General features: G+C 41.9%; 1 protein-coding gene across 1 annotated transcript in view; it reads right to left on the reverse strand.

The window, feature by feature from the left end:
• Positions 1-14,689, reverse strand: part of LOC121863317 (techylectin-5A-like) — a 49,669-nt gene extending 34,980 nt beyond the window's left edge. The window contains exons 1-7 of the mRNA XM_042361936.1: positions 14,611-14,689; positions 13,682-13,788; positions 9,927-10,051; positions 9,279-9,329; positions 8,952-9,023; positions 8,490-8,656; positions 8,219-8,345 (exon numbers count right to left, since the gene is read on the reverse strand). Coding sequence (XP_042217870.1) covers positions 8,219-8,345; positions 8,490-8,656; positions 8,952-9,023; positions 9,279-9,329; positions 9,927-10,051; positions 13,682-13,768 — 629 coding nt within the window. The 5' untranslated portion in view covers positions 13,769-13,788; positions 14,611-14,689. The remainder of the gene's footprint in view (positions 1-8,218; positions 8,346-8,489; positions 8,657-8,951; positions 9,024-9,278; positions 9,330-9,926; positions 10,052-13,681; positions 13,789-14,610) is intronic.
• Positions 14,690-14,907: the final 218 nt, after the last annotated feature.

A 14,907-nucleotide genomic window follows, 5' to 3' on the forward strand; every position in this document is an offset into this window, starting at 1 on the left:
TGCTGGCACTGCTATAATGGCTCACTGGCACTATATAACGCTTTCTGGCACTATATAACAGCTCACTGGCACTATATAACAACTCACTATTTTATATAACAGCTCCCCTTTAGCACTATATAACAGCTCACTGGCACTATATAACAGCTTACTGGCACTATATAACAGCTCACTGGCACTATATAACAGCTCACTAGCACTATAAACAGCTCACTGGCACTATACCATAGCTTACCTGGCACTATATAACAGCTCACTGGCACTATATAACAGCCTACTGGCATATATAACAACTCACTGGCACTATATAACTCACTGGCACTATATAACAGCTCACTGGCACTATATAATAGCTCACTAGCACTATATAACAACTCACTGGCACTATATAACAGCTCACTGGCACTATATAACAGCTCACTGGCACACTATAATGATCACTGGCACTATATAACAGCTTACTGGCACTGCTCTGCAACTCACTGGTACTATATAACAGCTGCTAGCTTTTCCCTATAACCAACAGCTCACTGGCACTATAAAACAGCTCACCGGCACTATATAACAGCTTACTGGCACTATACCATAACAGCTTACTGGCACTATATAACAGCTCATTGGCACTATATAATATTAGCTTACTGGCATATATAACAGCTCACTGTCACTATATATTTTAGCACTTTATACAACAACTTACTGGCACTATATAACAGCTCACTGGCACTACTAACAGCTCACTGGCACTATACAACAGCTTACTGGCACTATGTAACAGCTCACTGGCTGCACTATAGCAGCTCACTGGCACTATACAGCAGCTTACTGGCACTATATAACAGCTCGTGGCACTATACCATGGCTGTTGGCACGCTATATAACAACACTTACTGGCACTATATAACAGCTCACTGGCACTATACCGCTCACTGGCACTATACGCGCTCACTGGCACTATATAACGGCTCACTGGCACTATACAACAGCTTACTGGCACTATGTAACGCTCCGCTGGCACTATAAACAGCTGCGCTTTTATACAACAGCTTACTGGCACTGTAACAGCTCACTGGCACACTATAACATCACTCGCTTTTCTCCCCAGCACGCTACTGGCACTTCTCTGGCAACTCCACTGGCACTGTATGTGTATCACGGAGCTCACCGGGCACAATAACTCAATGGAGCTGACTGGCACTATGTTTAATGGTACTCACTGGCACTGTATGATGGAAACTCACTGGCACTCTGTATAATAGCGCTCACTGGCACCGTTTGATACAGCTCACTGGCACTGTATATAATGGAGCTGACTGGCACTGTTAATGGTGGGCTATTTATTTTAATGGTGCTCACTGGCACTTCTGAAGCTCACTGGCACTATGTGTAATGACCTCCACTGACACTGATTTGATGCAGCTCACTGGCACTGTATATAATGGAGCTGACTGGCACTGTTAGTAGTTGGCCAGCTGACTGGCGCATATAATGGAGCTCATGGCACTGTGATGGAAGCTCACTCGCACTATATGTAATGGAGCTTACTGGCACTGTTTATGCTGGAGCTGACTGGCACTATGTAATTGAGCTTATGGCTGTGTAGTGAGCTTACTGACACTATATATAATGGAGCTTACTGGCACTGTATGATAGAGCTCACACTAGCTTTTCATAGAATACAACTCACTGGCACTATATATAATGGAGCTTACTGGCACTGTTTATGCTAGACTGACTGGCTATAATGGAGCTTACTGGCACTGTTCATGATGGGGTTCACTGGCACTATATATGATAGAGATTACTGGCACTGTATGATGAAGGCTCACTGACAGTAAAATATAATGGAGCTCGCAGCACTTGTATGATAGGGCTCTCTGGCACTATATATAATGGAGCTTACTGGCACTGTGCGATCTGACTCACTGGCACTATATATAATAGACTCTCTGGCACTTTCATATGATGAGCTCACTGGCACTATATATAATGTAGTTTACTGGCACTGTATGATAGAGCTCACTGACACTATATATAATGGAGCTCACTGGCACTGTGATAGAGCTCACTGGCACTATATAATGGAGCTCACTGGCACCTCACCAGCTCATTGGCACTATATAATGGAGCTCATTGGCACTGCATGATAAGAGCTCACTGGCACCGTATGATAGAGCTCACTGGCACTCACTATAATGGAGATCACTGGCACTGTGTTATATAGCTCACTGGCATTATATATAATGGAGCTGACTGGCACTGTATGATAGAGCTCACTGGCACTATATATAATGGAGCTCACTGGCACTATATATAATGGAGCTCACTGACACTGTATGATAGAGCTCACTGGCACTATATATAATAGAACTCACTGACACTGTATGATAGAGCTCACTGGCACTATATATATAATGGAGCTCACTGGCACTATATATAATGGAGCTCACGGGCTCTAAACAGACTCTGGCCTACATAACAAAGGTTCAATTAAATAAACAAGGAAGCTGGAGTAAATTATATTCAGTATAATTATTTAACACGAAGCTTTGTTTACCAGTGACTGAGGTAAAGTTGATTTATTGTGCTTAATTATGTACTGGAGGTTTATAGTACTGGTGGTATTGCTGTAAGACATTTATATAGTACTGGTGGTGTTGCTGTAAGACATTTATATAGTACTGGTGGTGTTGCTGTAAGACATTTATATAGTACTGGTGGTGTTGCTTAAGACATTTATATACTAATTGGTGTTGCTGTAAGACATTTATATAGTACTGGTGGTGTTGCTGTAAGACATTTATATAGTACTGGTGGTGTTGCTGTAAGACATTTATATAGTACTGGTGGTGTTGCTGTAAGACATTTATATAGTACTATTGTGGTGTTGCTGTAAGACATTTATATACTGGTGGTGTTCGTAACATATAGTACTGGTGGTGTTGCTGTAAGACATTTATATAGTACTGTGTGGTGTTGCTGTAAGACATTTATATAATACTGGTGGTGTTGCTGTAAGACATTTATATAGTACTGGTGGTGTTGCTGTAAGACATTTATATATACTGGTGTGCTGTAAGACATTTATATAGTACTGGTGGTGTTGCTGAGACATTTGTATAGTACTTGGTGTTCACATTATAGTGTTGCTGTAAGACATTTTATAGTACCGGTGGTGTTGAAACATTTATAGAACTTGTGTTGCTGAAGACATTTGTATAGTACTGGTGGTGTTGCTGGAAGACATTTGTATGGTACTGGTGTGTTGCTGTAAGACATTTATATAGAATGTGTGTTGCTGTAGACATATATATACTGTGTATTCTTACATTTTATAGTACTGGTGGTGTTGTGGAAGACATTTATATAGAACTGGTGGTGTTGCTGTAAGACATTTATATAGTACTGGTGGTATTGCTGTAAGACATTTATATAGTACTGGTGGTGTTGCTGTAAGACATTTATATAGTACTGGTGGTGTTGCTGTAAGACATTTATATAGTACTGGTGGTGTTGCTGTAAGACATTTTTATAGTACAGGTGGTATTGCTGTAAGACATTTATATAGTACTGGTGGTGTTGCTGTAAGACATTTATATAGTACTGGTGGTGTTGCTGTAAGACATTTATATAGTACTGGTGGTGTTCCTTTAAGACATTTATATAGTACTGGTGGTGTTGCTGGAAGACATTTATATAGTACTGGTGGTGTTGCTGTAAGACATTTATATAGTACTGGTGGTGTTGCTGGAAGACATTTGTATGGTACTGGTGGTGTTCTTTTAAGACATTTTTATAGTACTGGTGGTGTTGCTGGAAGACATTTATATAGAACTGGTGGTGTTGCTGTAAGACATTTGTATAGTACTGGTGGTGTTGCTGTAAGACATTTATATAGTACTGGTGGTGTTGCTGTAAGACATTTATATAGTACTGGTGGTGTTGCTGGAAGACATTTATATAGTACTGGTGGTGTTGCTGTAAGACATTTATATAGTACTGGTGGTGTTGCTGTAACACATTTATATAGTACTGGTGGTGTTGCTGTAAGACATTTATATAGTACTGGTGGTATTACTGTGAGACATCTATATAGTACTGGTGGTGTTGCTGTAAGACATTTGTATAGTACTGGTGGTGTTGCTGGAAGACATTTGTATAGCACGGTTGGTGTTGCTATAACATCAGGTTTACAAGTAATTACACATGTGTCTCATGTAACCTGAACTGTGGTTGTTATAACATTGGTGTTAAAGTTGTGACAAGATAGGTTGTACAGTGTTGTTGATGGGTGTGGGACAGCACAGATGGTGGGTATCAACATGTTTATGTTCTCATCATTTACAAACACTATACCACAAGTCTTTATCCGACACTCAGAATATATATAAATATATATATATATATACATATATATATATATATATATATATATATATATATATATATATATATATATATATATATATATATATATATATATATATATATATATATATTTGTTAGATATTATGACAAATCACCATTACACTCCAGTAGTCGTACAATAGTGCGATGTTCTATTCTGGTTCCTGAAGTGTTCTCCAGTCATATTTAATGACGTACTCAGTGTATAATTTCTTCGTTTAGTTTAATGTTTCTTCCATTAGATATAAAACTCCTATGTGCTTTATACCATAACAAATATATAGGATCATGTTGCCATAAGTTATGTACTACATCTATGGTAGTAAAGAACAAGACACAAGTAAGTGTATCACACCATCCGTGCCACCAGTCTAGGATGGCGTGTTGACAGTTGTTGTTGTGTGAGGCTGTGGGTCTTGGTCTTAGCCATATATCCGAGTCCTCAGGTCAGGTCAGGTCAGGTCGTACCCTGTTTGCTCTATTCACATCCACCACAGTTATAGGAGTTGGCATTGATGGTCTTGATGGGAGAGTCGCAGATTGCTGGTCGTATCTTGAGCTGTAGCTTGGAGACCCTCACCACACTGTTGTAGTAGCAGGTGTAGTTGAGGCCCTGGTTGTAGGGCGAGGTGGGATTGTTGTAGCGGCAGTTATAGTACCACCAACCTCCACCCTTTACAGACGCACAGTTACCTGTCCATGAGATTAATACATCAGTCTGACTACACACTACTTAACTGGACCTATACTTGATGAGGGGCTGGATAATCACTGGTAACTCAAAAATCTCACTAATAAAAAAAAACACAGTCCTCGGCTCTTTATTCGTTTGGTGAATATGACTTAGAAAGCTTCAACCATCTCCGCGTGGACGGTACAGGACGTCTGGGAAAACTGTTTATAACTTGGATATTTATGTGTGAATATATTATGATAAAGTAAGAATCTATTTTCTTATTTCTCATCACTGTGTAAATCATTCATCTGTCTGTCTTCCGTAGAAACGTACGAATGATCACTTTAGTATTAAAGATCATAAACGTACGTAAAATAATGGTCACAGCGCCACCATACACAAAATCTCAGTAATTTTACTACACATGATTATGTTGATCCAGAAAAAATTCTTCAGATTTTCAAAACAATATAATTGGTATCAACCATTGAACTCTGGGTGTAAGATGCAGGCACTCGTTGGTCGTTATGCTCTTGCTCGACCATGTAGTCTACCATGTCTTGAATGAACTGAATTTATTGAGATGCTTTTGTGTAAATCAAATTTTCTGTTCTACATTTACATCTCCTAGTTTATTCAGTTATCATTTCTCGCTGATTGTAATTGTATGCTTCAGTTAATTTGAATCAACTTGAGAACGCAACTTAAATATTATTCCCAGATTTACGATATAAGATCTAAACCAATATAACCTCCATCTTACAGTTTAAACAGTCTCTACTCTGCATCGAGTGATCACACAAGTCTACCTTTAGTATCTTGTGAAGCTTCTTTCTCGTTACAATATTATATGGATGATATTAAAGTAACAAACGTTGCTAACATACCGCTATAGGAGTCGAAGTCGCGGTCATAGGTAGTGAAGGATGAACCTCTGGAGTAGAAGCAGTTGCTGGACACAGTTCCTGATGAGCTGCCGGTCCTTGTCACTCTGTATCTGTAAAAGTGAAACAAGTACATTACGTAACAGTAATGTCCGTATTTGTAGCAGTAAGCCATGTACAACTTGTATCTATATCATAAAATTATTTATACATGTGCAGGGGAACATAAACTACAAACACTTGTCTTTCTGAACTATATGGACCTCATAATATTGACCTTACTTTTCCAGTAATACACAATGCCAGAAGTACAAGACAGCAGCGACACGCATGATGATGCAGTCACCATTAAGCACGATAATCAAACAAAGCTGCAAGCTTGCTTAGTAGGAAGGAAGACTTATAATTCATAAACAATACGAAGTGCAAGTAATGTACAAGGAAAACGAGCAGAGGAAGGGAGTTGTTCGGGTAAGAAGGGCAAAGACTAAAATTAAATAATGGAATATATTCATATGTGTATTGTTTCAACAGAACATTGTTTTCCAGCGGTAGTGGCAATTGAATACTATTTATAAAACAGGTTTAGGATGATGGTTGAATTTCAGCAGACATCTCACGAAAAATTTCATGTGATAATAAAGAAAAGAATTTACTGAATGCTGGAAATGGAGAGAAGGGGATAAAAAGTCTGTAAATCGTTGAAAAGGCGTACAAGTGTAGGGCGAATTTTATCAGGGGATAAGGAAGGATAGGTGCCACAACCAAACATGCAAGACCAGTATTCCCTTAATAAACGAACAAGGATTTTGTACAGCGTGAGCACCTTGAAGGATGAAACACAGCCTAAGACTTTTTTTTTGCGTTTCTAAAAGTTTGGATATGCGTTAATTTCACGAGATTGTGATTATTTTCTCTTGTTGAGATTCATATGAAAGATGACCTGTGTGAGTCATGTTAAAAAGGAACTACAGTAATTATATTCGTCTTGCCTCTGAGAAATTATAAGCAATTACCTTTTTTGTCCATTAAAAGTTACGGGGTTAGCGATACCTGTACAAGTATCATTTAAATGACCAGCAGTTTACCACTGTATGATGCGTATAGCAGTAGGAGAGACTGTTCTGAAAGATGATTTGACTCGTATACAAGTTGATACTGTCACGGGAATGTGCTTTATATATAAATTTATATGTCTACAGTATATTATCTATGGGCCGGCTTTCTCGCTATTAATACTGTGAGGGTTTTCCTATGTTATTACATCTTCCTTCTGACCATTTGGCGGCTAGGTCTTGCATCATGCACTGCATGAGTTTGTCCTGAGTGGAAGTAGGGTGTGGTCCTGGTCCCTAAGTCATGGGTACGGCCGTTTGTGTTGAGAGGTAGCAATTTTGTGTTATGCTTAATTGTTGATTTGTGTCCCATTGTTACATTCACATTTATTTTAGCTCATGTTTATACTCATTATCTTCCCATAAATATTCCTGTCCTTCTCCCATTATAACCTTGCCTCAAACCTTGTGTTGTAGTATATGTAAGCTTGTGTATTAAATGGAGTTCATCTGTGCATGCGCCGATAGGCAACGCTTGCTGAGCTGTCAGGGTCAGTACCTCTACACACCTAGGCTCCCTTTGTGCTACACCAGCCTTACTGGAGAAAAGACCTCTCTGCCTCTCCTCTTTCTTTGTTTTCTCCATATGGCTTAAGGTTTGTTTATCCTTTCCTAGGGAATGTTAGGTGAGAGACAATGGTGCTTATGCCTGACTCCCAATTCGGTTGGATGTGCATTTATATTATGTCTTGTACCTTTATCTGTAAATATATGTAAATGAGGTAGATTTACTTAAGTGTTTCTGTTGGTTCTTTTCGCCCAGGATTTTATTCTTCAGCCATGACTGTGTAATTGGGAACACCCAAAGAGCATCTCTTGAAGCCTATCCTACTCAAAGCTAATAATTCGCAATATACCACTTTTGTCCAGCACTGTGTCTTTTGGTGTAAACTTGGGCGAGGCAGAGGGTTGTAATAATACACAAACGGATAACTGTGAGAAGGTAACACTGAACCTCTCACCACTACAAGAATGAACCAAGTTCTATACATGTGATTCACCACATACTAAATTACATTTGCACAAGATATACTCATAATAATGAATTACATGAGCATATAGTTATATGAACAAGATTAAATGCTTAAGAGTATAATAGTGAGGGTATTATGTTATCAGAAGTTTCCTCAACTTACCTGGATGCTTCGTTAGCAACACTGAAGGAAGCATATGTGAGGTAGTGGAGAGCACCGGACTGATAGTCCATATCAAGACGCAGTGAGTAGTCTCTGCTGGCTGTTAATTTGTGCAGTATTTCGTTCCCTGTAATGTGAAGGCAACTCTTTGATACAGAAGAATTGTACATACAGATTAATAACAACATCCAGACGATGTAACTATTTATATTGAATCTCCTTGACAGGTATTATATAATTTTAGTGAAGTAGAGAGACAACAGAGACTCACCGAGCCAGTGTTCGCCAGAGACGTTGCCAAAGCCGTTCTTGTAATCGACCCAGGAACGGTTGAAGTTCTCTTGAGGACTTTGCCTCTGACGACTCAAGAACACCGTCCACCCGCCTCCGTCCGTCTCCATGTCACACCACACTTGCACCGGACTGCTGCACGCGCACCTGTGGCAGTGGAACACGTGTAATCATCACCATGTGCTGTCAACTGCGTGTGCACCTGTGGCAGTGGAGGTTGAAATCTCCACGTGCAGACAATAATGCAATTACTTGGTTTTGCCATGTGATTAACAGAAGTGACGGTCGTCACCAGAATGGAAAGACTTAGTAATGACACTCACTTGGTTAGTGACCTATTCACTAGTACGCACCTTATCAGGTGATGTCAGTGCATTATCTGTCTGCTACGTGTCGCAGATGAGAGATCTTACCTGACCAGCGACACGCTGACGGTACTCACGTGAAAGGGTAGATTTCGTAAACACCGCTGGTGTTGGCGCCGCTCATCAGATAGTCGGCACAGTCCACGGGCCTGAAGCACAACATTACCTCCTCACACACAGGTCACGTCACCACAGAGACGGACAATTATTCTCTACATTAAGAATTGTGATCAAGACCTGGAGACCATCATTTCAAGTGAGTGAAGCACGCCCACATTTATGATCAGCTATCTTATGTTTATCAAGATTATTCTTATGAGCTGAATATTTCAACATTTACAGACAATGTCATTGTGTGTTGTGAAGTATGCAAACATATGTGAGTGTTGCAAATGCTCACTTACCTCAGATTTGAGTTTACTGATATCCTGGAACTTGCAGCATCATTCTTGGATCTGCCAAGACCAGAAGATTAACACACTAGGTGACAGGGGTTTCTCTCGGCTTAATAAAATCGGCTGTTATTAGCGAGAATAAAATTCTAAGTGTGGCACAACTTCTTAAAGGGTTGGCTTAAGGTAGTCCTTGTCCATATATAATTGCCATTTTCTTAATCTTGCAACAATAAACTTTTAATGAGGATCTACTGTAATGTCAGGTTAGTTCTCTCAAAACAAGTGAATGAAAATTAAAAGTAATACCGATTAGACAATTTGTTGCTACTGATATCTCAGGCGTTCCTCGTTTTTTTCAACTTTGTTATCTTATGACAAGTGAACGTATTGTAACTGTGTACATCATAATCATCAGTTCTTGCTTCGTATTTCTTTGATGTCAAGTTTCAACAAACCTTCGTTTAGTCACTTTAGTGTGGTGTTTGTGGTTGGCACAACTAAAAGCTTAGATAATATTTCTCACAATATTACAAAACAACATAAAAGTCAAGACATTTTTCTTATCCTTGTACATTATTACGCCAGATCCAAGTCTTATAATAGGCTCTTATAATTATTCAAGGATAACAAGTGTAACTACCAGATACAACATCTTACCCCGTCATAAAACTATCAACTGGATGATTTTGTTGTAGCAGACTCTCGTCTTCCTCTTGCAACTCTTGGTCTTTCTCGTCCAGTCGAGCAGCCTGCCGGAACTCTTGGGCCTTGTTGACATCTTCCTGTAGGTACACATGTAATATAAAATATCAGTAAAAGTGAAAAAAAACTAATAGAATAAATGAAATTATGGAATACTTGGATGATGGTTATAAAGAACTTTTGAAGCTACATCTGTATGCTGTATTATTTTTATGTATGTATTTTATGTATGTGCTCCATTTATGTACTATTTATTCAGCCTAGCTAGTAGCGTGTGGCAATATATTTAAGATGTCCCACATGCCTAATTAATGTGCCTGGCGACGTATGGAAGCTGTTAATGTCTCACTTGCCATACGTCGTCTATAGAGCAGTTGACCAGCAGACAGGTTGAAGAGCGCTACTCCCCTTGTGTACATATCTCTTATCCAGTAAATCGAACCTACAAAACTATACAGGTGTTTGTGTTCGCTCCTGTATATTGAACTTATTACCCAGAACACGAACATGGTGCAGTGAACCGGTTTTACTGGATAATTACGAGTGACAGTGCAAAGTTTGTGGAAAGCCGGCTTACGGACTCCTTCCCTGTGTCAACCAACCGCCGCCCGCCACCCCTCCTCGAAGAATTTAGCAACTTTGAGCAGTGTCAGTGACAGTGATTTTCTGTGAAGTGTTTAGTGCATTGTGTGTTTCGTGCCATACATGTGTGACCTTGTTCTAAAGGATTCCCAAGGTACACGGCATGTTCTGGGCATTTGTAAGGAGTAGACTTGAGTACACCTCCCCTCGCGAAGCCTGGAGGGTAACTGCCGCTAGTAGTCGTCTCCACCCCCCCTCACAGCGTCGTCTCCACACCCCTTCACAGCTCGAGGAGACTGCTCTCACTGTCCGGGACACACACACACACGTACACACACACACTGACCGCGGTGATTTCCTTATATATATTTTATATATATAATCTACTTATCTGTGTATTTAATTAATTTTTTGTCTGAAATCTTGTTCGTCGACGGGCTGACCGGTCAACACTGATTTAGACACGGTACACAGATGAAGTAGTTATGTCTCGTGCCTTACGTAGCCGTGGAGCCAGCGCCCGGATGAGTCAGTCGGATGATAGCTCCGCAGAGATGGATGACCAGGCTGACCATGACGCTCCAGCTACCACAACATCGCGCAGCCCTTCACCTCGATATTCAGCGTTGTCTCCAGAGATAATTGCTTTAATGAAGTTTATGAGATATGAAAGGCGCGAGGATGAAGCTAACAGACGTGCGGCAGACGAACGCAGAAGATAAGCAGAGGCAGAGAGAGACCACCAACGGAGATCGGAAGACAGTGCACGGTTTGAAACCTTGATATCTCGCCTCACTGTTAACCAAGCCCCTGGCTCTAACACTGCCTCGGTACTGACTGGTTCAGATACCTCATCAATGCTCTCTTCACGCCCACCAGCCCCACCTAAAGCAGCAGCTCAAACACCGCCCATCTTGAAGCCTGATGTGAATTTCCAGACTTTTCGTGAATGGCGGCGACGGTGGACTGATTATGCTACAATGGTGGATCTCCAGAGTTTGTCACAGCCTAAACAACTCATCCAGCTGCGTATGTGCCTGTCCTTGGAAATTCAGCGTGTCTTAGAACATACGTTGCAGGTACCCCCAACCTCTTCGTTGTCTGTAGAGGAGGTACTGGACATTCTACAACGGCACATCAAAGGACAGCAGAATGAAGCTCTGCACAGGAGGGAATTGTTTAGCTGCAGACAGATGGAGGGTGAGACTTTTGACGCCTTTTATGTACGTCTTAAGAGAGCCTCGGAAGAGGTAGATATATGTCTAGGCCACCACCAGCAGTGCGAGGAGACCCAGTTGAAGCAGGTGATTCTGATGGGTGTTAAGGACGAGGAGCTTGTCCAACGCCTCACCTCCCTCGACTCTTCCTCTTCTCTCAAGGATGTGTTGACGATATGTCGCTCCTATGAGGCTGCCAGGTGTGCCACCTCTGCCATCCGAGCTCCCCCTACAGTTGTACGCGCTGTGTCCCGGTACAAGAAGGACAAGAAGTCTGCTCCTACGCCTTCGCCCACCACGTCCACTCCCGGTTCATTTTGTAACAACTGTGGTAAGCAGCACGGAACACAGGTGTGTCCAGCTGCTGAGTCTACCTGCAACAGTTGTGACCATAAGGGCCACTGGTCACTCACAGTACGGTGCCCAGCTAAGTACGTCCAGTGCAATGTGTGCGGTCGTCTGGGCCACTATGACAAGTGTTGCCCTTCCAACAAACCCCAGGGACAGCGTCGGCGGAAGCTTCAGCGCCTTTCCACCAGTGAGGGCCGCCCACAGTCTTCCAATCAGAAGTATGACGACCCTGGACAACGCTCGAGCCATATTAGAAATGTGTGCTCCCCCTCGCTTCCCAGGACCAAAGTCCCCCAGTACATCAGTGTCATCGTGACCTACGGCAGTGTGTCATCCCGTCTTCAGATGTTGCCCGACACCGGCGCTGATGCTACAGTCATCGGTCCCCAGCATTTGCAATGCTTGGGGCTCTCTCCAAGTGATCTAGGACCGCCCCCCAAGGATCTCCGCTTCACGGCAGATGGTTCACAGATGACCCCGGCCCTAGGTTCACTTCAAGCACAAGTCACCTTTGGCAACAGGTCGTGTCAAGCCTGGATTGACGTGCATAATGGTGTCCCGACTCCTTTGCTGTTCTACAGACATTGCCAAGAGTTGGCCATCATCTCCCAGGACTTCCCAACACCGATTCTCGAGGTAAAATACGCCAACAAGGTGCACGAAGGGAGCAGCAACTACCCTGCTGCCGCCCTACCCGTACCTCTGGCCAGTGACACCTCTCCTTCGGTAGTTGTCCCTGCTGCTTCAAGTCTCCACGCCTTGGCTCGCCTCCACGACAGTCACTGTGGAGCCGAGGCCACCAAACGGCGTGCACGACACACTGTGTTCCGGCCTGGCATCGACCCCGACATCTCCAATGCCGAGCCGCCGAACGTGTTCAAGACATCGTCGCCCGCTACAACGACCACGCCCGTTCTCTCCCCAGGTTGAGTGTCGGCACCCAAGTCCGTGTTCAGGACCCGACCTCCCTACGTTGGGACAAAGTAGGCGTAGTCATGGGTCTCGGTAGGTCACGGGACTACCAGGTGCGGTTACCCAGTGGTCGTGTGTGGTGGAGGAACCGCTGTTTTCTCCGCCCTGTAACAATGCCTTCTGCTGACCCCGCCACCAGTGTTGAGTCCCATACCCTTCCCAGTGATCTAGTCCCTCGACGCTCAGAACGGATCCAAAAGAAAAGGTCCGCTCAAGACTTTGCTATGAGCGTATAGGGGGGAGGGAGGTGTATGTATATTCTGTATGCTGTATTTATATTATGTATGAATTTTATGTATGTGCTCCATTTATGTACTATTTATTCAGCCTAGCTAGTAGCGTGTGGCAATATATTTAAGATGTCCCACATGCCTAATTAATGTGCCTGGCGACGTATGGAAGCTGTTAATGTCTCACTTGCCATACGTCATCTATAGAGCAGTTGACCAGCAGACAGGTTGAAGAGCGCTACTCCCCTTGTGTACATATCTCTTATCCAGTAAATCGAACCTACAAAACTATACAGGTGTTTGTGTTCGCTCCTGTATATTGAACTTATTACCCAGAACACGAACAACATCTACTTACCACATCAGCCTCCTTCTGGAACTGGGTGGCTGTGGTGGCACACACGCCAAGTACCACCGTCCACAAGCACGCCCACACCACCCTCATCTTGCTCTTGTTGGGTGCTCCTGAGAGTAAACCAAAAGAATTATCCTAAATACGTAGGACGTAATTTTGTAAAGTGTCGTCTGTTGTAAGCAACTGTAGGTCGAAGGACTCAAAGTTTAAACGTTGTGCTACCTGGTCAGATAATAAAAATTTCTTATACTTAAAGCGTTTATCCACAATAATTTGTGGCATTATTTCTAATACAAGAGCATGAAGAGTAGAAGCTAATGTCAAAATAATTTTGTTTTACATTGAGAAATTTGCAGTTTTCTGAACATTACATCTTCTACCTGCACTGTGGGTGCACAAAACTTTGTATAATTTTAATATATATTTCGGTGCAAAGAAATTCCTTTAAATTCATCCAAATCTTCCTTTCTCACTTAAAAGTCCAGGCATCAACAAACGCGTGTGTGTCTGATATAAAATATCATAATTTGTCAGTAGCAATACCAGTTTGAGCGCAAGGCGGCCAGGTGGCAAATTTGGCTCTCTTGTACAGTACCTCATGAACCCCAGAGCCACCGCTGTATCTCTTTATCTCTCCCCCAATAAAATACAGATTCCGTGTACTATAACAATCGTAGAACAGGCGACGTTCCATGTAACCGCACACATGTAGCTGAAGTTTAGAGTGTAAGAAATCAAGATGAGGATACAGTCTCAAAGATCTTAACACAGGCGTCAATAATATTTCGTTAACAACGAACATGCGAGTATTGAGTGGGATATTTATAAATGGGAAGACAGTCTTAGGGTCGTTCACCTATGAAACTGAAGAAAATTATATGAATACTGTGTAAGAAATTTAAAACTTACAAAATTATTACCCAAAACCTTACTTGAGAAAACTTGCAGAAGTATTAGCCTACAACTGAGTGCGTTGGACAAGAAACCGTAGCTGCTGATGATCGTGGCAAAATGGTCTTATATAACCGAGGTGGAGTATGTAATGCATTGAGTAAAGGTTTCAAGGACATCACTTGGCATCGGGTGACCGCGACAGGTGTGCACACCATGAAAAGGAGCTCATTATTGCCATTTCAGGAAGCCTCCTAAAAGTAAAACAAATATTTATTTCTCAAACAACCACTTCGATACCCTTTTTCAATAATGGTTAAGGTATTTAGTCGGTATTC

This window comes from Homarus americanus, unplaced genomic scaffold, assembly GCF_018991925.1.
Source record: "Homarus americanus isolate GMGI-L3 unplaced genomic scaffold, GMGI_Hamer_2.0 scaffold46197, whole genome shotgun sequence".
Classification (NCBI taxonomy): domain Eukaryota; kingdom Metazoa; phylum Arthropoda; class Malacostraca; order Decapoda; family Nephropidae; genus Homarus; species Homarus americanus.